The sequence below is a fragment of the Myotis lucifugus genome, unplaced genomic scaffold (genome assembly GCF_000147115.1).
Source record: "Myotis lucifugus unplaced genomic scaffold, Myoluc2.0 scaffold_71, whole genome shotgun sequence".
In the NCBI taxonomy this organism is placed as follows: domain Eukaryota; kingdom Metazoa; phylum Chordata; class Mammalia; order Chiroptera; family Vespertilionidae; genus Myotis; species Myotis lucifugus.
Window position 1 is genome coordinate 1222948 of NW_005871119.1, and position 24729 is coordinate 1247676.

At 35.6% G+C, this 24729-nt stretch overlaps 1 protein-coding gene across 6 annotated transcripts in view; it reads left to right on the forward strand.

The window, feature by feature from the left end:
- The window catches only part of IBTK (inhibitor of Bruton tyrosine kinase), an 82641-nt gene that overhangs the window by 50910 nt on the left and 7002 nt on the right, over positions 1–24729 (forward strand). For 3 of the 6 annotated variants that reach the window (XM_006090353.3, XM_023755188.1, XM_006090354.3), the window contains 6 exons: positions 73–185; positions 4881–5029; positions 6699–6862; positions 8894–8986; positions 9532–9675; positions 17978–18127. In XM_006090353.3, coding sequence (XP_006090415.1) covers positions 73–185; positions 4881–5029; positions 6699–6862; positions 8894–8986; positions 9532–9675; positions 17978–18127 — 813 coding nt within the window. Of the gene's footprint in view, positions 1–72; positions 186–4880; positions 5030–6698; positions 6863–8893; positions 8987–9531; positions 9676–17977; positions 18128–24729 lie in introns of those variants that run through there. The other 3 variants (XM_014457211.2, XM_006090355.3, XM_023755189.1) reach the window with 2 other exon arrangements.

A 24729-nucleotide genomic window follows, 5' to 3' on the forward strand; every position in this document is an offset into this window, starting at 1 on the left:
CAACATGCATAGTTCTTTTGTTTCATTTTAATTTATTTTTTAAAAGTGACTTTTATGTTTGCTATTTCCTAGGGAAAGTATGTTCAAGAAGGCCAAAACAAAAGCAAAAAAGAAGCCACGTAAACGTTCAGATAGTTCTGGAGGTTATAACCTTTCAGATATTATTCAGAGCCTACCATCTACAGGTTAGTGGAAAGTATTTTAGGATGTATTTCCAGATTTAATCTTTCCTGTCTCTATTCTTTACCTAATTCATTTGACATGTATTAAATACTATTATGTGCTATTTGCTGGGGCTACTGAAATAGAAAATTGTCAAAAAAAAAGGAAATTGTCTTAGGGTTAGGGTGGTTACAGAAAGTGATAGTACTTGTGATAAGTACTCTGAAGTTGCTGTGGGACACAGAAACTAGTCTGAGAAGATAGGAAGGAGCTCTTAGAGCAGTGGTTCTCAACTTTCCTAATGCCGCGACCCTTTAATACCAGCGGTTCTCAACCTGTGGGTCGCGACCCCTTTGGCGGTCGAATGACCCTTTCACAGGGGTCGCCTAAGACCATCCTGCATATCAGATATTTATATTACGATTCATAACAGTAGCAACATTACAGTTATGAAGTAGCAACGAAAATAATTTTATGGTTGGGTCACAACATGAGGAACTGTATTTAAAGGGCCAGAAGGTTGAGAACCACTGCTTTAATACGGTTCCGTCATGTTGTGGTGACCCCCAATTTCATTGTTACAGATTGAGCATAATTAAAGCATAGTGATTAATCACAAGAACAATATGTAATTATATATGTGTTTTCCGATGGTCTTAGGCAACCCCTGTGAAAGGGTCGTTCGACCCCCAAAGGGGTCCCGACCCACAGGTTGAGAACCGCTGTCTTAGAGGAAAGTGATACTTGAGCTGGATCTTAAAGAATGAAGTTAGTTAAGAAAAGGAGGCAGATGGACCTACTAAGAGAAGGGGGTAATATGTTTCCAAGCCTAGAGGCAATAGAAAGAACTGCACATTTCTTGTGCATATAGTTTAGCATGGCCCAGCCATACAGGTTGTGTGCAGATAGGAGATGGGTTAGAGAGGGTCATATCTTGGAGGGTATTGCATATTTCATGCCAAATTAAGGTATTTGGATTTTATTCTGAAGACTGTGGTTAGCTATGAATGGATTTTTAAGGCAGAGTGTGACTGGATAAGATTTATGTTTTTAGAAAAACCACTCTGTCCAGTGGCATGGAAGGTTAGCAGAGGTGAGCAAAACGTTACAGAGATACTGTTACCACATGGATTCAGTTCATATATATCAGTGCTCTAAGGGAGATGCCATTCCTGTGCATAAGAAGGTATATAATCTGATAGTAGAATATAACACATTCTCCATGTAGGCATTATGTTAACCTATTTGAAAGTAAAGGTTATGACGTTTTTTAAAAATTATTTTCCTGTTTTTAATTTTGAAAATATTTAACTTATTGAAAAGATGGAAGAAAAACACCATGAACACCTTATACCATTCATCTACATTTATTGTTAACCTGTAACCACTTTTGCTTTTTCTTGTAGTCTTCCCTCATCCTCCAAACACACTTTTATTTTAACTGATCCACTTGGGAGTAAGTTATAGACATGATATTTCTCCTCAAACTTTTATATGAATCTCCTAAGAATAAGGATATTCTCCTACACAACCACAATACCTTTATTATATCTAAGACAATTACATTAATCCATTAATATTATCTAGTAATAGTCTATACTAGTATCCAATTGTCCAAATTGTCCAAAAATGTTTTTATAGCCTTGTTTTGTTTTAGCCTTTAAAAAAAAAAAACTAGTATCTTATCAAGATTGACTTTGCCTTTAAAAATATATATATATAAATTTTAGAGAGGAAGGGAGAGGTAGAGAGAGAAACATTGATTGGCTGCCTCCTGCATGCCCCCTAGTGGGGATTGAGCCTATAGCCCAGGCATGTGCCCTGATCAGGAATGGAAAGATGATCTCCTGGTTCATAGGTCCATCTCAACCACTGAGTCTCAATGGTCTGGCATGCCTTTTCTTATTAATCTCTCTTTAAGTATCTTTTAACTAAGAGTAGCACCCCTCATACCATTTTATTTTGCTTTGTTTTGAAAAAATGGCATTAGAGACTATCCCACATTATAGATTAATCTGATTAGATTCAGATTGCATTTTATCTAAATCTTAATGGTTTCTTTAGATAAAAATATGAAGTGGGTCTATAATAAGATTACAGTATGGTTTTCGAAAACAGTAGATATGTTTATGGCAGCAAGATATAACCTGATATAACTTCTATCAGCATATTTTTATAGTCAACTTATATAAGTAACTGAAGGATACAACTGCACATGGTTTTGCTTTCCTGTGGAAAAAATAGCTGTAATTCAGGTGCAAAGAAAGCATATCTTTTATGTTTAATAAAATGCTACAAATGAGGTGCTTGACATGCTTGGTAAAGATCAAAGGAATAAATAATGTAAGGAACAGTTATTTTAGATAACACAAAAGATAAGTACTGAAGAGTGATTTCCCATTTACCACATCTCTTGATTCCTGTTTTAGGACTTTTAAGTGTCAAAGTTTGTGATTTTGTGCTGTGTTGTATGAATTGCTTCTGGTCCTGAGAAGGAGGCTTGGGTGTATTGATGGAAGGATGAATAAGTGGATAGACAGTTGTAAAACTATTGATTTTCCAGTTACCTTAAAAGACTTAGGAAAAGTAGGTACTTGGTTTGTTTTAAATAATGTTATTAGAACACTAAAGGCCCAGGGCACGAAATTCGTGCATGGCCGGGGGGTGTGTGTGTCCCTCAGCCCAGCCTGCACCCTCTCCAATCTGGGACCCCTCAAGGGATGTCCAACTGCCCATTTAGGCCCAGTCCCTAAATGGGCAGTCGGACATCCCTCTCAGCAATCCAGGACTGCTGGCTCCCAAATGCTCTCCTGCCTGCCTGCCTGATTGCCCCTAACTGCTTCAGCCTGCCAGCCTGATCACCCCCTACCCACTCCCCTGCCAGCCCAATTGCCCCCAACTACCCTCCCCTGCCGGCCTGGTTGCCCCCAACTGCCCTCCCCTGCCAGCCTGGTTGCCCCCAACTGCCCTCCTCTGCCGGCTCAGTCACCCCTGACTGCCCTCCCCTGCAGGCCATCTTGTGTCCACATGGGGGCGGCCATCTTGTGTTGGAGTGATGGTCAATTTGCATATTACTATTTTATTAGATAGGATGTGTTAGTCTTGGCATTTCAGAGCTGGAAGAGACATTAGTAATGAACTAATATACATCCCTTCCTTTAAATTTGAGATAGTGATCGACAAATAGATTTAGTTTTTTATTCCAGTTTTATATCCTTGTTGCTGTACCACTCTTTCTGTGGCCAAAAGAAAAAAAAACGATTGAAAGGTTAAATTTAATTGGGGGCCAAAAACACCTATTTTGGAAAAAAATTTGAGTATGAGACAAATTTTATCAAGGACAGTTGTGCAAAGGCTTACCATTTATTTGCTTTGATCTTTAAAGTTAGAAAAAAAACATTCTGTGAAAATATTTTTTTCCGAAAACAATTGTTGGCTACTTTAATCATTCTCTTTATTTATTAGATTTATTTCTGATTGACTTTTAGGAACATTTCAGTATTAAAAAATGCTCTCTTAGATAAAAATTTGCCTCCGTTAAAAATATTTAAAATATTGTAGTAAAAAAACCAAAACCTTGAATGTTATTTCTGAACTCTGTTTTAGCAGTGATTACCATAAGAAAAGGCATATATATGATCAAAGTGATTCACTTTAAAAAGAATAACACCTATTTGAATATATGAGTTGCTATCTTTTATTTGCTTTTAAATCAATTGTATAACTTTTAGTTACAGCCCATATAATGTGTTTATTTTGGTTATTTTGCTACTTCATTTAGATTATACTAAATTTGAAATACAAACTGAAGCAAAATTTACTTTTTACTGTATTTATGTTTGCTATGACTCTGACCAGCTAATGAATCTGGATACCAGGTATGGTAGGGAAACAAGTATTTAGCCTGCTTAAGAGAAGAAATGACATATACATTTCATAACAGCTCTTCCTTTAGGTAATAAGCTAACTAAAAATAGCTCTTAATCCACAGATTTTTTTTCTTTTTCTTTTTTTTAATGTGGAAGAAAACCCTCAAACAGACCATAGTTGGCTTCAGCAAAGCCTCTACTACTGGGCCAATCTGGTGGCTAGCTCCCCCCATACGGCCAGTCCTCCTCTGTGAGGGTGCAGATACCTTCATACAGAGAGATAGATGTGAAAGGGAAAGGGCAGGGGACTGAAGTTTATTAATTTTGTCTTCTTTATTTTTATTTGGAAAAATAAAGTTCTGAATTACTTTATTTCTTTCTTTTTGTTAATCCTCACCCGAAGATATTTTTCATTGATTCTTAGAGAAGGAGGAAGGGAGGGAGAGAAACATCCATGTGAAAGAGACACATTGATTGGTTACTTTCAGTAAATGCCCCGACCAGGGGTAGGGATCTAGTCTACAACTGAGGTACGTGTCCTTGATTGGAACCGAATCCAGGACCCTTCAATCTGCAAGCCGATGCTCTGTCCACTGAACCATACCAGCCAGGGCCTGAATTGCTTTTTAAAGCAGATCCCAAAGAATTGTCTTCCTTGGGATTATTGCATAATTGGTATATAATTAGAACTATTGTTTAAAAATGTAGATTTTCTTTTTTTTAGCTTGAATTATTAAGATTTTGGTAGAGTGGCTATGATTTAAATGTTAAGTCTGGATAAGTGAAAGTTTTTGGCTTTGTTTGGTTTATTGATGTAATACATATATATTTTTTAAATTTACCTTTTAGGATTATTAAAGTCTGGTAAGACCAATTCTGTGGAATCTCTTCCAGAACTGTTGACATCAGACTCTGAAGGAAGCTATGCAGGAGTGGGTAGTCCTAGAGATTTACAGTCCCCTGATTTCACAACAGCATTTCATTCAGATAAAATTGAGGTTTGTTTTTACTTGTCTATTAATGTACTCTTTTCTTAACTTCAGAAATTAGGCGTATAGACAGTTTATATTTCATTATATAAATCAACCAGGACAGTGTTCTGAAGTAAAAATAACAAAAGCCTAATTAATGACAATATATGCAGTTAGTTTCCTCAAATTTACATAATGTTTCTAGTTTTAAAGATTTTAATGGCAGTTTTGAGCACTTTTTGATGTTTTATTTCTAATCTTTCTGCAACTAAAATCTATGTTGATATAAAAATATAGAAACACTGTATAGACATACTGGAAAATATAGCTAAGTTATTTGGAAATTATTTTGTGTAATGCCAGTTAACACCACCTAAAAATTGTCAAAGGAAAATGATTTGAATGTAAGCTTCCATTTAAATCCTGCAGTCTCTTCTCCATGGTGTTAACTGAAGCAATACTCTCGAATGGAGTTCTCCTAATCTAGCACAATTCACAGTAAGCTGCAGTAGGTCATTTTCTTCACCTGAACACAAAATTATAATAGCATTTTATTTTACTAATTTTTATTGACTTAAGAGAGGAAGGGAGAGAGAGATAGAAACCTCAATGATGAGAGAATCATTGATCGACTGCCTCCTGCATGCCCACTTTGGGGATTGAGCCTGCAATCTGGGCATGTGCCCTGACTGGGAATTGAACTATGACCTTCTGGTTCATAGGTCAGTGTTCAATCACTGAGCCTTGCAGGCCGGGCTAATTTTCTACTTTAATCCTCACCTGAGAATATGTTCTTTTATTGATTTTTAGAGAGAGAAACATCAATCAGTTGCCTCCCATACACTCTCCTACTGGGGATCAAATTGCAACCTAGGTATGTGCCTTGACTAGGAATTGAATCTCAACCTTTTAGTGTATGGGAAGATGCTCCAATTAACTGAGCCACCTGGCCAGGGCTGTGGACTTTAATTTTTAAGTTACTGCTTCATATATTAACATTTTTGCTTAATCCTCATGTAAATAGGGATTTAATATGTAAACTTGTTTTCCTAAAAATTATTCCCAAAGTTCACAGTAATTGGGTTATAGTCACTGATTTGTTTTGAGAATTAGTTAAGGCACTAAACTGTGGAAGAACTGAATTGAAAATGCTAGATGATGATTGTCATACTAGAGGTCCGGTACACGAAATTCGTGCACTGGGGGTGGGGGGTGCCCTCAGCCTGGCCCACGCCCTCTCGCAGTTCGGGAGCCCTTGGGGGATGTCTGCCTGCTGGCTTAGGTCCAGCCTAAGCAGGCAGGTGGGACCCCCTCTCTCCATACTGCCCGCCTGCTCTCTGCTCCTTGCTGTTCCTTACTCCTGGGCTCGTTGCTCCTTAGCGCTGCCACGGAGGCAGGAGAGGCTCCTCCCACCACCACTGTGCTCACTAGTGGTGAGCCTGGCTTCTGGCTGAGTGGCGCTCCCCCTGTGGGAGTGCACTGACCACCAGGGGGTAGCTCCTACATTGAGTGTCTGCCCACTGGAGGTCAGTGCACATCATAGAGACTGGTTGTTCCACCGTAATGGTTGCTTAGGCTTTTATTATATATAGATGATTTTCCTCTTTAATATAATTTATTTAAGTGCCAACAATATTAGCTGCTCTGCTAGGAGCTTGCTTTTTTATTCACCTTTTAAATGTTTTTTTACTCCCAGGGGAAAAAGAAACCATATGTTAATGGTACACCTCCTACATATTTCAGGGAAGATTTAAAACCATGGGAAAAATCACCAATACTTAAAGTATCTGCTCCACAGCCCATTCCAAGTAACAGAATTGATAGTTCAAGCTCTTCTAGTTGGGCTGCTGGCTCTTTCAGGTAGGATATTAATTTTTTTGCCATCATCTGAAAAATATAATAATTCATTTTTAGTCAAATGAATATTTTTAATGAAGTATATTTAAAAATATGAATGCAGTCAAACCTCGTTTCTAGACCAAGTTGTTCACAGAAAAAATGTTTCAGTTTGCTACCTGACAGTCCATTCATCCTGATGCCTCAGCATGACAAAAACCACCTCTCTGGCAACAATCTGAAGATTAGCTTTTGTTGGTGGCAAAATCTAAGATTAGCACAATTTTAAAACATAAAGAGGCCATCAAGAATGCTAATGTTGCTAAGGGTGTGAAAGTGCTCAGAAAACAATTACATGCAATTGAAGAGGTAGAAAACCTGTTGTTGATTTAAATAAATTAAAAGCAGGTAGCTGGTGACAGGAGGCAGTGGTATGTGAAAAAGCATAGATGCCACAAACTGACCTCCTGAAAGACAGCCCTGTAAAGAATGCTGAAAGTGATTCCTTTAAGGCTAGTAGAGGGTGATTTGATAAATTTAAGAAAAGAAGTGTTTATAGATTTAAAAGTACATGAGGTATATATTGTATAAAGAAAGGTTAAGACGGGGGATCGTTTGTGGGTCTGGAATGGATTAATTCCATTTACATTATTTCTAACGGGAAAAAATGATGTTTTCAAAAAAATTGCTTCTCGAACACCCTTCTGGAACAAATTTAATTTGAGAACCGAGGTTTCACTGTATAGATTTCTAATATAATACACAGAAAATTACCTTAATGCATACAAATTACTAACCAGCTAAAATAGGCTCCTTTTTTTCCAGACAATTTAATTACCTTTGTGTTGTCATCAGTGAATATTAGTAAATACTATTACACACATAATAGTGACTTGATATCACCGTTTTATGAGGTGAGGGTGTAGGGGGAGGATAGTATATATTAAAAATCCCACTCAGGAAGACCATTTTGTCATTTGTAGGCTTACTTTATCTTTTTTTTTTTTTTTTTTTTTTTTTTTAGCACATTAAGGGTTATCTAAGATCTCACAAAATCTATTGTTATCATAGTTAATTTTTAGAGGATATTCACTTAATGTTATACTGTGCTTTTAACTTAACCTATATTTTTTAAATTTAGAAAAGTCAGTTTTTAAAACTGAAGTAGATATTAAAATACAGTATTCTTTTTCAGTGTTTATTGAACTGTGCTTCATCTTTATATATCGACTGTGGTTTATAATATTCTAAAACTGTTAATTAACTTACCAATTATATTATCTGGGTGATATCTGTAATTACTTTGAAATATACTGTATTTTGCACAGTTGGAACATAGATTATTATGTCCCAGTGTACGTTGCTTCATGATCTAAGGATAGTTCAGAAATTAGTCTCAAATGTTTTTGTCTAAGTAAACATATTTGTAAGAATATATAGAAGCATCTTGTAATTACTAATGTTAGACTACCTTTTATTAAAATTTTTTAAAAATATGTTTTTATTGATTTTAGAGAGAGGAAGGGAGAAGAGGAGAGAGAGAAATATCAATGGGCTGCCTTTTGCACGCTCCCTATTGGGGGTCAAGCCTACAACACGGGCATGTTGCCCTGACTAGGCGCTCCTGGATCATGGGTTGATGCTCAACCACTGAACCACACTGGCTGTGCTAGACTATTTTTAAAACATGTTTTATGAATAGCTTGGTGTAAAGTCAGAAAAATATATTGGCTATTTCTGAAGATTGTAGAATTTTTTTCTCATTATGGTGTCAGATAAGTTATGCATCTTTCTATTGCTTGGCATTTTTTTTTTCTTTCAGAGTTTGTTATATTACTTACCATTATGACTGGATGCATTTAAGTAGTTATTTATGTATGTATAAAATTAGCTTTCATTCAAAATACCTTTTTTGAAGTTTCCACAGCTGATAAAACCAACCTAAATTATCCTCTCATTATAAATCTTATATATAATTTATAGTTTTGGTGAAGTTTGGAGGTAAGACTTTATGGATAAATGAATGCATTGTAAAGTAACTTTTATGTCTTTTAGTCCTGTCAGCCCTCCTATCATGGATCTCAGAACCATCATGCAAATTGAAGAAAATAGACAAAAATGTGGAGCTACGCCAAAGACAAATTTGGGGTTTGTTTAAAAAAATCATTTAAAAAAAAAAGTCTGTATTGTGTTGTAGTTCTGCACTAAAGAATTGGAAAGACCTACAGGACTTTCCCTATTATTTTTCTTCATTTTATATTAAAGTTCATTATAAGCTCTTCCCTAGGTAGCTTAGCCTCCAATACATATTTCTTAAATATGTGCTAAAGATTTATTTGGGTTAATAGTCCAACTTTTGTGAAATACAGTATTAAATGCCAGAAACTTGCCCTTAAAACGATCATTGTGGTTCTAATGCAAGTGTGTGTATTAGTAAGTGGAAAGCTCATATGTAGGTATTACTTGATCATTAATAGTATAAACTGATATTGTCACTGTTGATTCTTGTGGTCATTTTGATCCAGTAGTAGTAAAACCACATCAGATAAAGAGAAAGCAATATAATTACCTATAACCTTCGTTAAGCAGAAATTAATGTTAATTGGTTTAATTTAATTTGTAGCAAAATTATTTCTTACGGAATTAAACTTTCTCAGAGGTAGTGAAACTAATTAATTTAACTTAATTTCTAGCAAAGTGATTTCTCCTGGAGTCAAACTTTCTCAGAAACAACGAAAAATGATCGCAATGACTACCAAAGAAAATAATTCAGGAGTGAATAGCACAGAAACAGCTTTAACTGCTCCTTCAAAAACCTCAAAACCAGCACATGCATGGTATGGTCTAATTTTTAATAAGCATAGATTTGTGCATTATTAGCTTTTAAAGTAGTTCTTGGCTTCTAGGTCTTATTTCCCCATCTTTTTAAATATTTCATTTTCCTCTTTGTTTTTAGTTAAAAACTGTTCCTTGGGAAATAAAGACAAGTGTTTTTTTTTTTGTTTTGACAGTACATCATAGTTTTCAAAAGTTTTTTTTGTATTTTAACTAGTGTTTATTGCAAAAGCATTTTAAAGGAGCATTCTGATTTTTTTCATTTTTTATAAGAAATAATATACAGGGGTGGTTAAAAGGAGGATTACAGTTGTGAGTATGCAAAACAGATTTTATTTTTAAATTATTATTTTAGCACATATGAGATTGTACCTAAGTGCTTTTTGACATTCTTTTGAATTAATAAAGCTATTTTAATAATCAGAACCTGCATGTCTTTTTCCATATGAACAGCTGTAAATCTACTTTTGCCAACACCTGTATATTATAGAAAAATTTGATTAGAGCAAACTTTTTTTACCACCTTAATTTCTTCATCCTTCTGTGTGCATCATGAATATCTTTATTATATAATCAAAACTTGTCATTATTTTTAAGCAGGGCCATTTACATAACTACGTAACATTGAATAAGTTTTCTTCATTAGAATTTACCCCAAATGGCAGCATTAATAGGAATAATCTTCCAGAAGGTTAGATAGCAATTTTGAGATGCGTAAAATGAGGTTGTACTTTCTGCTCCCCTCTCTTTTCTTTGTAACTGATTAGAATTGATTGTCAATCACGATGAAGAAAAGTATGGGTAGTGTGAAGGGCAAGAAGGAAATCAGAACCCTGTTTCTCACAAGCATTGAAAAGGATCTTGGAGGCTACCTTTGTTTTGGGGAAATTCCTTCACTGCCTTTAAAGCCATATTTTTTGTTTGTGAGAGGAAATATTTTTCCCAATTAAAGTGTAAATTATTTTGAGGGAGACAACTTTTTATTTTGAATGCCACCAAGGGCCTAAATCGATGTCTTATAGACACTAGTAGATCAAAAGCATGATCCCAGAAAAAGAAAGCCCAAGTAAAAAAGAAAAGAGCATGTAAAACTTTAGAGAATGGGTTTAATTTTCTCAAATCATAACATATTTAGTATCTAGAGAACTCTTTTTTTTCTTTTTCATACTCTTGATTAGGGAAAACACTTGTTTTAACTGCTACTCCATAAACCCTACAGAGGCAGTGACCAAATCAGTCTTATACATTGCCTAACGACCAAAAACAAGAACAGTGCCTTGCATGTAGAAGGTACACAGCAAATACAAACAAGGGAAATTCCCAGAATGACAGTTAAGGGAAGTCTAAAGATAACATAAAATCACATTTTCCTGCTACCAGGATAAAGAAGGTGCAGTCTTCTGAGCAGGGAGAATAGGGAAAATATCTGATATTCCCTACCATTCCACAAGTAAACTGAACTGTTTTTCTTGTTTACGTCCTCATGCCTACTTTAGGATTTGATACATAAGTGAGTCCAATGTGTGAGCCTTTTCAAGGTTTTGGGTTTTTATACTGTATCACCACTTGATGGCAGTTAGGTTTCCTTTATTTCTACTATATCAGTGATCCTTCTAGCTCTTTTCTATCCTCCAAAACTAGTACTACTTTAGTTTACTATTGTCTTACTGCTTTATTCTTTTGCCTTTCTGACATACCTGTTCACTGTATATGGGATTTCAGGGAAAAGGATTAAAGTAGTCATTTATCTGAAACTTCAGAGTTTGATTTCAAATTTAGGAAAAAATTTCCCCAGTAGCAACATGAGGTCAGACTCCCATGTTGAAGAGACTAAGTTTCAAAAGAAATTTATTATGGCATATTAAAGAAAATTCTAAAAACACGGGAAGAAAGATGCCAAAAAATTTGGCCCAAATGTAATCAGATTATTTTTCCTTAAAAATTAATTTGGTGACTATGACATGTAAGTAATGTTTATACATTTATTTGAGGAAAATGTGATTGGAACATTTAAATACAAACAAATGAATAATGGGTTATAGGGTACCAAGAAAATTTATCTAACTGACCAATTATAGATAATTTAGTTCTGCATTATCGAAGTGAGAAGTATCTGAATTGCCATAAAATTTATGCCCTTTTTATGATTTCTTGCAACCATAGTTTTGGTATCTGAAGAATCTTTTAAAGTTCATTTCTCATAAATTCTTTTGAAATTATGTACTGCTTTTATTTATACTCTTTAACAGTGGGTTGAGTGAGGTAACTTAATAAAAAATATATATGTAAGATATATGCCAATATATATGTATAAACAATATATATATAAAGGATACATACATATAATTTATTGTTGGTTATGGAAATTTTATCCTAAGTTAATGGCACAGATGAGAAAACATTTGTTAGAAATTTTAAGAACGCATTTATATAAAATGATTGATTGGTATTCCTGCAGTTTGATTTATATTTAGTATAATTGGAAATAATTATCATTAGGTTAATTTTCTCGAATTCTTAGAGTGCTACAAGTTTAGTATATCACTTGATTTTTTATTTTTTTATTTTTTATTGATTAAAGTATTACAAAGGGTATTACATATGTGTCCTTTTTTTCCCCCGCCCTTGACAATCCCCTGGCCTCCCCTACCCTCCAGTGTCTTATGTCCATTGGTTATGCTCATATGCATGCATACATGTCCTTCGGTTGATCTCTTACCCCCCTCCCTCCTGCCCCCCAACCCTCCCCAGCCTTCCCGCTGCAGTTTGACAATCTGTTTGAGGCAGCTCTGCCTCTGTATCTATTATTGTTCAAAAGTTTATAATGGTCTCTATTATCCATGAATGAGTGAGATCATGTGGTATTTTTCCTTCATTGACTGGCTTATTTCACTTAGCATAATGCTCTCCAGCTCCATCCATGCCCTTGCAAATGGTAAGAGTTCCTTCTTTTTAACAGCAGCATAGTATTCCATCGTGTAGATGTACCACAGCACTTAGGCTGTTTCCAGATCTTAGCTATGGTGAATTGTGCTGCTATGAACATATGGGTGCATATAGAGATAGAGGAAGACATAAACAGATGGAAGAACATACCGTGTTCATGGATTGGTAGAATCAACATCATTAAAATGTCCATACTACCCAAAGCAATCTATAAATTCAACGCACTTCCCATTAAAATACCAATAGCATACTTCACAGATCTAGAACGAACTCTCCAAAAATTCATCTGGAATAAAAAAAGACCCCGAATAGCTGCAGCAATCCTGAGAAAGAACAAAGTAGGTGGGATCTCAATACCAGATATCAAGCTGTATTACAAAGCCACTGTTCTCAAAACTGCCTGGTTCTGGCACAAGAACAGACATATAGATCAATGGAATAGAATAGAGAGCCCAGAAATCAGCCCGAACCAATATGCTCAATTAATATTTGACAAAGGAGGCAAGAACATACAATGGAGCCAAGATAGTCTCTTCAATAAATGGTGTTGGGAAAATTGGACAGATACATGCAAGAAAATGAAACTAGACCACCAACTTACACCATACACAAAAATAAACTCAAAATGGATAAAGGACTTAAATATACGACGGAAAACCATAAAAATTCTAGAAGAATCCAAAGGCAACAAAATCTCAGACATATGCCGAAGCAATTTCTTCACTGATACAGCTCCTAGGGCAGTTGAAACTAAAGAGAAAATGAACAAATGGGACTACATCAAAATAAAAAGCTTCTGCACAGCAAAAGAAACCATCAACAAAACAACAAGAAAACCCACTGCGTGGGAAAACATATTTGCCAACGTCATATCTGATAAGGGCCTAATCTCCAAAATTTATAGGGAACTCATACAAATTAACAAAAAGAAGATAAACAATCCAATCAAAAAATGGGCAAAGGATCTAAATAGACACTTTTCAAAAGAGGACATTCAGAAAGCCAAGAGACATATGAAAACATGCTCAAAGTCACTAATCATCCGAGGGATGCAAATCAAAACAACAATGAGGTACCATCTCACACCTGTCAGACTGGCTATCATCAACAAATCAACAAACGACAAGTGCTGGAGAGGATGTGGAGAAAAAGGAACACTTGTGCACTGCTGGTGGGAATGCAGACTGGTGCAGCCACTATGGAAGACAGTATGGAGTTTCCTCAAAAAACTAAAAATGGAACTCCCATTTGACCCTGTTATCCCACTTCTAGGAATATATCCCAAGAAAACAGAAACACCAATCAGAAAGTATATCACTTGATTTTTAATCAGATATACATTTAGTGTAAATACATGTAATATATGCTTGAAGAAATTAAAAATGGAGTAGATTTGTTTTCCTGACAATATTCCTTGTAAGTGTTGGTCTAAACAAAGTTGTTACATTTAAATTGCTCTGCTTTTAAAAAGTAGAAAATTAATCTGAAATTAGCATTTTTATCTGATTTATAGATTGTATTTATAGAATATATTCATTACTGTAGTGATTTATCATCCATTTAACAATACTTCTCAAAGGAACATCCTGATGGATTATCTAATGCGATTTTATTTTTTTAGAAGATTTTTTATACTCTGGTTATTTTAATATTAAGGTTAATGTACAATTCATTAGCAAATCACAAGTTAGCCTTCTGCATCTGCCTCTGGTTGTAATAAGGAGTTTTACTAGTTTGTTCAAACATTCATTCACAATGACTCCCAGCATATAGTTGTACTCCTGCTGTTTGCAGTTAGATGTGACAGTAAGTATTAAAAGTAACTGGTTCTTGCTCTAGAATGAAGTTCTAGCCAATTGAATTTTAAATCTAATGTGAAAACACCAAGTATATATGGGAGTTGGCCAGTTTGCATTATCCAGTGTTTTACTTGGAGAAATAAATCTTCAGTGGAAGAAGTCTTTGTGGCCTGGCTTGATTTCTGACTGTTAATTCTTCCAAATCCCATTTAGAGCTAGCCTATAAGTTATAATAGACTAATTTCAGTTATTGAACTTTTTAGAGCTAGGAATTTTGTTCATTAAAGCAAAATTTTTAGGGCTGCTTTAGCTGAGAAACAAATCTTGATTAAATTTTTGAGTGGATACAAATATCTACAAATGCTTCTCTGTGAAGTTCCTAGCCTATGAGTTAGGAAAGTAAAATCATAGGAAATCAGACACTCTTTTAAAGTATGGCATGATCAGTGGAAAGAATAATAGAACTCATTTGAAAAAACCTGCGTAAGACATTTTATAGGTAACTACTGTGCATGATTAATGAATTTGTAAGTTTGTTCTTTTGTAAATACTGTTACCTATATTTACTCTTAAGGAGATGTTATAACTAACTTTAAAAAAAAAGCTTTTAGGGTACAGATCACCACATCTAGAAGTCCCTGAATTACCTCTAGGGTGAATCTAACAACTTATGCTTTTTATACACATTATTGTGAAGTTTCTGTGTTTAGAGATGTGAATTGCTTATAGGAGATATTCAGCAGATTTTCTGGCAAGAGTGTTTGCCAGCATGTTCCCAAATGACTAATGATACAGTACTTTACACCATAGTTACCCTGTTTACCAGTAGAAACCTTCAGGTATGTGTGCTTTTGGGAGGAGAAAGGTATTGGTAAAGAAATGGGGAGTGGTTCTTTTGTATATATATACTTTTTTTTAATGTTCTGTGTATATACGTATTTTGGGGAAATTTTAAAGTCAAAGTCAGGTAAATTTCTTTTGAAGTATTTTTAGTAGGCCATGTTGCTGTTACACATCTATAGAGAAAATTTCTGTCATAATGAGCTAAGATTTTACTTAGGATAAATGACTTAAATGTGGATACAGCAGTAGAGTATAGTGATTAGGCTGGGGTTCTGGAGTGAGCCTTGCCTGACTTTATTGGTAGATCTATTACTTGGTAGCATTGTGAACTTAGATCAGTTATTTAACCTTTCTCTGTCTTACTTTTCTTGTTCATGAATAGAGCTAAAAATAGTTTCTATTTCACAAGGGTACTGTGAAGATTTCACAGTACCTATTTCACAGGAGGTAATATATGGAACATTTAACACAGCACCATCAATATTATATAAACAAATAGTAACTTAATTTGTAATGTGGTCACATGATTAACTGATTTCCTTAATGTATTGAATTTTTAATGACTTCTTAAAAATAGAAAAATCTTATGTGAAGCATTTGTGTTCATTCAATCTTTATTGAGTAAATAGAAATTTGGTAAAAATTTTTTAGCTAATTTTGTTATGGATGTTTACCTCGTATGTTAATAAAGCAAAGTGTGAATCATCATTATTTTCCTGCCATCTTTGGCACTTAATAAGGAATGTTGTCTTGATTTCTTATTGAAGGGAGTGGTAGTCTAGATGACAAAGTATGAGTTTTGTTGTCATTAAGAATTGTGTTTCGCTCCCAGTTCTGCCTTATCTCTGGTGATTTTACGATTGTTGAGATCACTGAACTTTGGTTGTACTTATTGTGGTGATGAAAAAATACTTCTCTGTCAGGATTGTTATTGTAAGGATTAAATGAGATGATACATGTAAAAAAGTCTTTTGCAAATATGGTTTGGTCAGAGGCAGGTACAAATGAGTTATTCAAACAAGATACAGAAATTTAGAAGGCCTTGTTTTTTATGGGGTACCCCAGATACAGAGTAGGGCAATAATAGGTTTATAGTTGTGAGTACATGAAAGTTTATTCTTGTAGTAGTATTTTCCATATGAACAACCATAAACCTACTTTTTGCCCTACCCTGTAGTTTATGAACTTAATCTGGATGTGGATTTTATGGTATCTTAAAAGTATGAATTTAACGTTTGGGGGAATTATCTGGTTAGCATTTTGTTTGCTTAACATGGTCATTTTATTTTCTGAATAAATAAAAATGGGAAAAATTTAAAATTAGACTAGGAAATTGCTTATATTATTATTGTTCATAATTTTGACTTTCTAATGTTATAGGTTCTGAAAATGATGCTAAGGGTACAGTGTAGTTCTAGTGTACAAAATAATAACTAGAGTTTCTTTTTGAATTAATTTTTTCCAAGTCAGACTTTAGGAAGGAAAGAGATACTAAGCCTATAAACTGATTATATTTATTCATGTCAGAACTTCTGTGTTTTCATTTTCTTTTCCTCTTAAATAAAAATAAGTTAGTTTTGTTAAATGTGAAAATTATGGATAGTAGAGGATTTATATAGCATTTCTCTGAGTCAGGTACTGTTTAAAATACATAAATTAATAGTTGATCCTCAGAACTGTTATGATGGAGATGGTATTAGTATAACTATGTTATTGATGAGGAAACTGAAGCATCTAGAGCAGTGGTTCTCAACCTTCCTAATGCCGCGACCCTTTAATACAGTTCCTCATGTTGTGGTGACCCCCAACCATAAAATTATTTCCGTTGCTACTTCATAACTGTAATTTTGCTACTGTAAACAATATGTGATTATATATGTGTTTTCCGATGGTCTTAGGCGACCCCTGTGAAAGGGTCGTTCGACCCCCAAAGGGGTCGCGACCCACAGGTTGAAAACAGTTGATCTAGAGGTTAAGTAACCTCCCAAGGTCAAAGCTGGTGTATGACAGAGCCAAGATTTGAACTCAAGTCTAGCAACAGAGCCTGTGTGCCTAATCCTGACTGCCACCCTGTCAATCCTTTTTACATTCTTGACTGTAAAGTAAAACACTGATTGGTTGATAAAAAGATTCTGATACCATAAATAAGTATGAAATCTTTGGAAGCTAAAACAATCTGTATAGGTAATTTTTAATGTTTTGCCTGTTTTTTTGATTAACTAATACTCAAAGTATTACACCTATGTTGGGTGTAATTTATTTTATTTCCTCTATTCTGTCCATGTAAACTTAGGTTTATACTTTAAATGACTTTTTATTGAAACATATACACTTAGAAGTGTATGGATTGATGAGGTTTCACAAACTAAACAATCTTGTGCAATTAGAAATCAGATCAAGAAATAAAACTATCAGCATTATTTAGCAGAAGTAATGAATGTTTCCTCTGCTGAGCTTAATTATTTAATTTAGTGAGCACAGTTTTTGTTGTTACCTGAGATATAGTTGTAATAGCTGTTATTAATATCACTTATTCATTCTTATCACATAATTTTGATTAGCTCACCACAGTTAATAGCAAAAAATTCCAACATTGCATTAAAAACTTTAATGTATACAACTATAAAATTTTTGGTCTATATTCTCACCTTTGCCTTTAAGCAATGAGCTTTTTAAAAAGTGAATATTTTAACATAACCTCTGTTGTCTTTTATAGGGGATCTTCTCTACATTCATTTTCATCCAAATCATTCCGGGATTTTTTAGTAGAAGAAAAAAAATCTATAACTGGGCATAGTGCAGGAGATCATGTCAAAAAAGTTTGTTTTAAAGGAATTGAAAATCCCCAGGCTCCAAAAGTTGCAAGGTAATAAACTTACACATTTTCTTCCTTAAAATCTTCTATGGTAGTTTTATGTTCTGAAGTAATCTTTAAATATTTAAGAGGCAGATTTTTATACATTTGGAATTAACATGTCTATTTTTTGAAGCTTTATTTTGGTATAATTGGTTAATAATAAACTGTATATATTTAAAGTACTATATATTTGGAAGTTTTGGCATGTGAATACACCCATTAAACCATTATCACCAACCACGCTGACGACAGTGAATGTTAACTCATTCCCAGAAATTTTTTCATTCCCCTTGGTAATCCCTTCCTCCCTCCCATGCAATTACTAACCTCTTCTGTCAGTATAGACTAGCTTGTATGTTCTGGAGTTTTGTGTCGATGGATTCATTCAGTATGTATGTTTTAAAAAATCGTTTTTTACTCAGCATCTATTTTGAGATTCATTCAAGTTGCTATGTGTATTAATGGTTCATTACATTTTATTGCTGAGTAGTATTTCATTTTATGGATGGAAAACAGTCTGCATCTATTGATGGACATTTGGGTGTTTCCAGTTTATTTGTCTAGCTAGCTATTTTTGATCCTGATTTTTTAAGTCCTGTATGCTTTTAAAAGAGGTTTCAAATTTTAAATGCATACATGTAATCTCTTAAATGTTTGCCTAACTACATTTGAGTGCCACTTGTACACGTACACAGGTATTTTGTATCTGTTACATACATGATTATAAATGTTTTAAAATAGACCTGTCCTCAGAAAATTTTAAGACATTCAAGAAAGAAATCAAATAAGATTAGTAATAAATGGAGGCATATACTATACTCATGGATAGGAAGAATTAATATCATTAAAATGTTCATACTACCCAAAGCAATCTATAGAATCAACACAACTCCTATCAAAATACAATGGTGTATTTTACAGAACAGGAACAAATAATTCAAAAATTTGTATGAAAACACGAAAGACCCCAAAAGAAATCTTAAAAGAAGAACAAAGTGGGAGATATTACACTATTTGATATCAAACTATACTATAATACTATAGTAATAAAAAAAGTATGGTGCTGGTATTAAAACAGACACATAGATCAATGGAACTGAATAGAGAACCCAGAAATGAACCCACGCCTATACAGTCAATTAATCTACGATGAAGGAAGCAAGAACATTCAATGGAGTAAAAGACAGTTTATTCAATAAATAGTGTTGGGAATATTGGAAACATACATGCACAAAAGTGAAACTAAACCATCTTCTTACACTCTATCCTATATCCTATATAATAAAAGGGTAATATGCAACCGAACAGCGGAACGACGGTCGCTATGATGCGCACTGACCACCAGGGGGCAAACACTCAACGCAGGAGCTGCCCCCTGGTGGTCAGTGCGCTCCCACAGTGGGAGCGCCGCTTAGCCAGAAACTGGGCTCATGGCTGGCAAGCGCAGCAGCGGTGGCGGGAGCCTCTCCTGCCTCTGCAGCAGCGCTAAGGATGTCTAACTGATGGCTTAGGCCTGCTCCCCCTGGGCGTCCAGACTGTAAGAGGGCACACACCGGGCTGAAGGACTCCCACCCACCCCCCAAGTGCACGAATTTCGTGGACCAGGCCTCTAGTACAAGAATAAAGTCAAAATGGATTAAAGACTTAAATGTAAAATCTGAAACCATAAAACTAGAAGAAATGATAGGCAGTAAAATTTCTGACATTTCTCTTAGCAACATTTTTTCTGACATATCTTCTTGGGCAAGGGAAACAAAAGAAAAATAAACAAATGGGACTACATCAGACTAAAAAGGTTTTGCACAGCAAGGGAAACCATCAACAAAACGAAAAGGCAACATATTGAGTGGGAGAAGATATTTTCCAATGATACATCTAATAAGGTGTTAATATCCAAAATGTATAAAAAACTCAGATAACACCAGAAAAACAACCCTATTAAAAAGTGGGCAGAAGACCTGAGTAGACATTTCTCCAAAGGAAACATATAGATGGCCAATAGACATAAAATGATGCTCAATATAACTAATCATCAGAAAAATGCAAATCAAAACCACAATGAGATAACACCTCACACCTGTCAGAATAGCTATCATCTGTAAATCAACAAAGAAGTGTTGGCAAGAATGTGGAGAAAAGGGATCCCTAGTGCACTGTTGATGGGAATGCAGATTGGTGCAGCCACTATGAAAAACAGTGTGGAGGTTCCTCAAAAAATAAATGGAATTGCCTTATGATCCATCAATTCCACTTCTGGGAATATATCCAAGAAACACTAATTTGAAAGAATATATACAACCCTATGCTCATTTCAATGTTATTTATAATAGCCAAGCTATAGAAGCAACCCAAGTGCCATCAATAGATAAGTGGATAATAAAGCAATGGTACATGTAAACAATGGAATGCTACTTGGCCATAAAAAGAGTGAAATCAGACAGAGACAGGAAAATACCATATTATTTCAATTCTATATGAATCTAAGAACAAAACAAATAGACTTAGATACATAGAACAGACTGTTGACAAAGGGCAGGGTTGAGGTGCTACATGAAAAAGGTGAAGGGATTATGGAGTACAAATTGGTAGTTACAGAATAATCATAGAGATGTAAGTTACAGTATAGGCAATATAGTTAATCCTATATAATAAAGAGGTAATATGCAAATTGATCCCTACTCTGTCACACCATCACAAGATGGCTGTGCCCACAGTGGAGGCGGGGTTCCTGTAACATAAGATGGCTGCGCCCACGGCGGAGGTGGGGATCCCGTAATGAGCTGTAATGAGCGATCAGCAGGGACCTGAGGCTGTGTGGCACCGGGCTAGGGCGGGGGACCTGAGGCTGTGCACCCTGCCCAGTGGGACTTGATGGGGAACCTCAGGCTGCGCCCCCCACCCCGGCGCCGGGCCACCTGAGGGTGTGTCGGGGTCCTGAGGCTGCGCCACCCACCCAGCGGGGCTTGACGGTGGACCTGAGCCTGTGCCTCCCTGCCCGGCGGGGCTTGATGGGGGTGGAGCCAGCCGGGTCTGGGTCTCATGCAATTTTGAGGTACACTCGGGTGGGCGGGGACTTGACTCTGGGTCCCGTGGCACGCCCCAGACTCTGACAGGAGGAAGATTTTCATATACATTTTACTAATTTTCTTTCATCTCTGATACTTCTATTATAGAGAAAGGGCAAATAGCAATATTAAAATATTTCCTCTAATTCCCTTTTAATGTGCACGAATTTCGTGCACCAGGCCAGTGTTATAATAACTATATACTGGGCCAGCAGGGGGACCACTCTGTAAAGTACATGATTTTCTAACCACTATGCTATATATCTGAAACTAATACAAAATAATATTGACTGTAAACTGTAATAGAAAATTTTAAAAATAGTCATTTAAAAATATCTCATTAAGTACATCTATTCCAGACAAGTTTTTTTAATTAGAAAATTTTTTTAAATTTGGTTATTATCCTCTGAATATAATATATAGTATTTTTTGTATAAGAAAAACATAAGAATATCATTGGTTTTGTAAGATGTATAACAACTGATATCCTGTAGACTGTGTTTTCAAATAGACAGAAATGCAACTTCTTTATTTTCCTACTGTGAGATACACAAATCTGCCTCTATTTATATTCATCTTACCCTCCTTTTTTGTTTTGAAGTAGAAGAGTTATCCTTTCCATCTAAGGCTAATACTTATACCTTTGTTTGTATCTTAACCCCTTTACACTTCAAAATCCTTAAACTATGAATTAAGCCTCTCTTTTCTTGTGGATATTCAGCCTTTTCCCTTTAAGTAGGTTCTTCCCATCTGGTTTTGAATATGCTCAGGACTCTCATGTGGTCTGGGTAAGGTAGTCAGTCCCTCGCTCAACCCCCACACTTTCTTCTGGCACTTGTCCTATCATTACCAATGCCCTACTCCCTTCACAGCCAGATTTCTCCAAAGAGCTGTCAGCTCCCACTCACTTCATAATATATTCTGGCTTCCAGTCCCATTACTAAACAAACAGTTCAGACTAAGTTTATCAGTGACCTCCATGTTGCTAACCACATAGACTTTTATGTGACTCATTGTACTTGAAGTTCAATTACAGGTCATTTTCTCATATCACTTTACTAGAGGCCCGGTGCATGGACCCCCAAAGGGTCCCAGATTGCAAGAGGGCGCAGGCCGGGCCGAGGGAACCTACTGGTGCACAATCGGGGCCGGGGAGGGACTGCGGGAAGGCTCCAGGGCATGTCCGGCTAGACTCGCCCAGTCCCCATCTGCCAGACCCCAGCAGCAAGCTAACCTGCAATCGGAGTGTCTGTCCCCTCTGGTGGTCAGTGCGTGTCATAGCAACTGGTCGAACTGTTGGACACTTGGCATATTAGGCTTTTATTATATAGGCTATTCTTTCTATACCATCTATTTCATGAGATTATGTTCAGTTATCAGCTACTCAACGTTTATATTGCTTGCCCACATCTATCATCTGAGCTTCAGACTTAGTTATCCAACTGCCTTCTTGATATCTCTGTCCCATTTGGATGTTCAGAAACACTTTACACTGTATGTTCAAATCCAAACTTAATATTTTCCTCATACCTCTCTTATAAAATCAAAATCAAACAAATATATAGAGAAGACATTAAACAGCCTATTTTTCTTCCTTGATAAATGGCATTTGACATATCCATCTTCCTCACCAATGTCCAGTGTGTCACTGGGACATGCCATTTTTATCTCTTAAATATTTCTTAAATCCATATACTAAACTTTATCTCTACTGTTATCACCCCCATTCAGACTTGTGATCTTTCACCTGGTCACCTGAGTAGGCCTCCTAACTGGTCCTGCCATAGCCTTTCTTCCTATCCTTCAATATACTAAGCCAGTAGGTTCTCTTTAAAATGCAGATTTGAGTTCTCTTAGAATAAAAGCTAGAATTCTTATATGGTCTTCAGGGCCTACCTAGCCTGGCTCCTGCCAACCTCTTTAGCTTTATCTTTTAATGTGATCTCTGAATTCTAGCCATCTTGGCCTTTTCTTAGTTTCTCAAATGCCAATTCTTTTTTTTTTTAAATACATTTTTATTTCAGAGAGGAAGGGAGAAGGAGAGAACCATCAATGATGAGAGAGAATCATTGATGAGCTGCCTCCTACATACCCCACACAGGATCAAGCCCACAACCCCAGCATGTGCTGTGACTGGGAATCGAACCATCACCTCTTGTTTCATAGGTCGATGCTCAACCACTGAGCCATGTAGGCCGGGCCATTTCCTTCTTTCTACCTACCTACCCCTTGACTAGTTGACTCTGACTTTCTTTCAGTCTCTGTTCAGTCATATTCTTCGGAAAAGTCTGACTTCCCTTTTTGGGTTAGGTTCCTGTTATGTATGTCCTCAGTGCACTTCTCACTTATCACACTTCTCAGTTATACTTTTTATTAGTAGGATTCTTTAATGTTTTCTGCTACAAGTATTTAATGTCTGTATATTCAACTCCATAGTTCAGTGACAGCAAGGAAGATTGATCTCTTTGCTCATCACCAATACTCAGAATGTTCCCTAGCATTAGTAGGTGCTCAGTGAGCATTTTTTGAATGACAGGATAAATAAATGAAATAAAATTATAGCTCTGCCTCAAGTAACGTTTGTAATATAGCAAGTGATATTGTATTCCTTAGATGTATGAAGTATTACATTCATTTTTAAAATATTTTAAATATAACTATACATTAAAATTTATTATTTTCTTTGGATAAATAAATGTTTTAAAAATGTGCTTTGATTTTAGAGAGAGAGGAATGTCAAAAATCCATTGGTTGCCTCCTGTATGTACCCCATTTGGGGACTGAACCTGGATTTGTGCTCTGACTTGGAACCGAATCTGCAACCTTTTGGTGCACGGGACAATGCTCAACTGAGACACATCAGCCAGGGCAGGGATACATAATTTTATTTTTATGGAACTCTACAATTTTAAGGACATGTGGTTCCATAGTTGATCACTAGAGTGTGCTATAACATCAGGGCTCTTAATTGTGAATGGTGTTATGTGCTATTGTACTATTTTGGAAATTTTAGTGACAGGAGTATATGATAGTATTATGCCATCCATACGTTGGGTAGAAGTGGAAGTTGGTGTTTTAAATAGCAATGTGTTATCATTTGATCACTGGGAAAGAAAACAGCTTGAGTTTTCAATTTTAATTTCACCATAGGTCATAATGTAATCATAAGTGAGTTTTTAAAAGGAAATGATAAACCATAACAAAGTAAAATATTTATTAATTCACTGAATTATGGGACACCTGATATATGGACAAAATTCTGCTGGCCTCTTGGGTATATGTAAAATTATAATACATGGGCCTAGCCTTAAATGTGTTTGAAATGTATTCAGTAAGTCTAAATATGCACACACACAAGTTAAATGACAAAACGAGAATGGAATTGCCGTACAGTTTAATAGTATTAAAGAAGTCATAGAGCAATAGCTGACTAAGTGCCAGATGAGGGTTCAGAGGAGGAAAAAAAATGACTGGGCCACAGTTGTATTATTTCATAAATACTTTCATGTATTCAATCCCAAATATTTGATCATTATCTTTATGGTC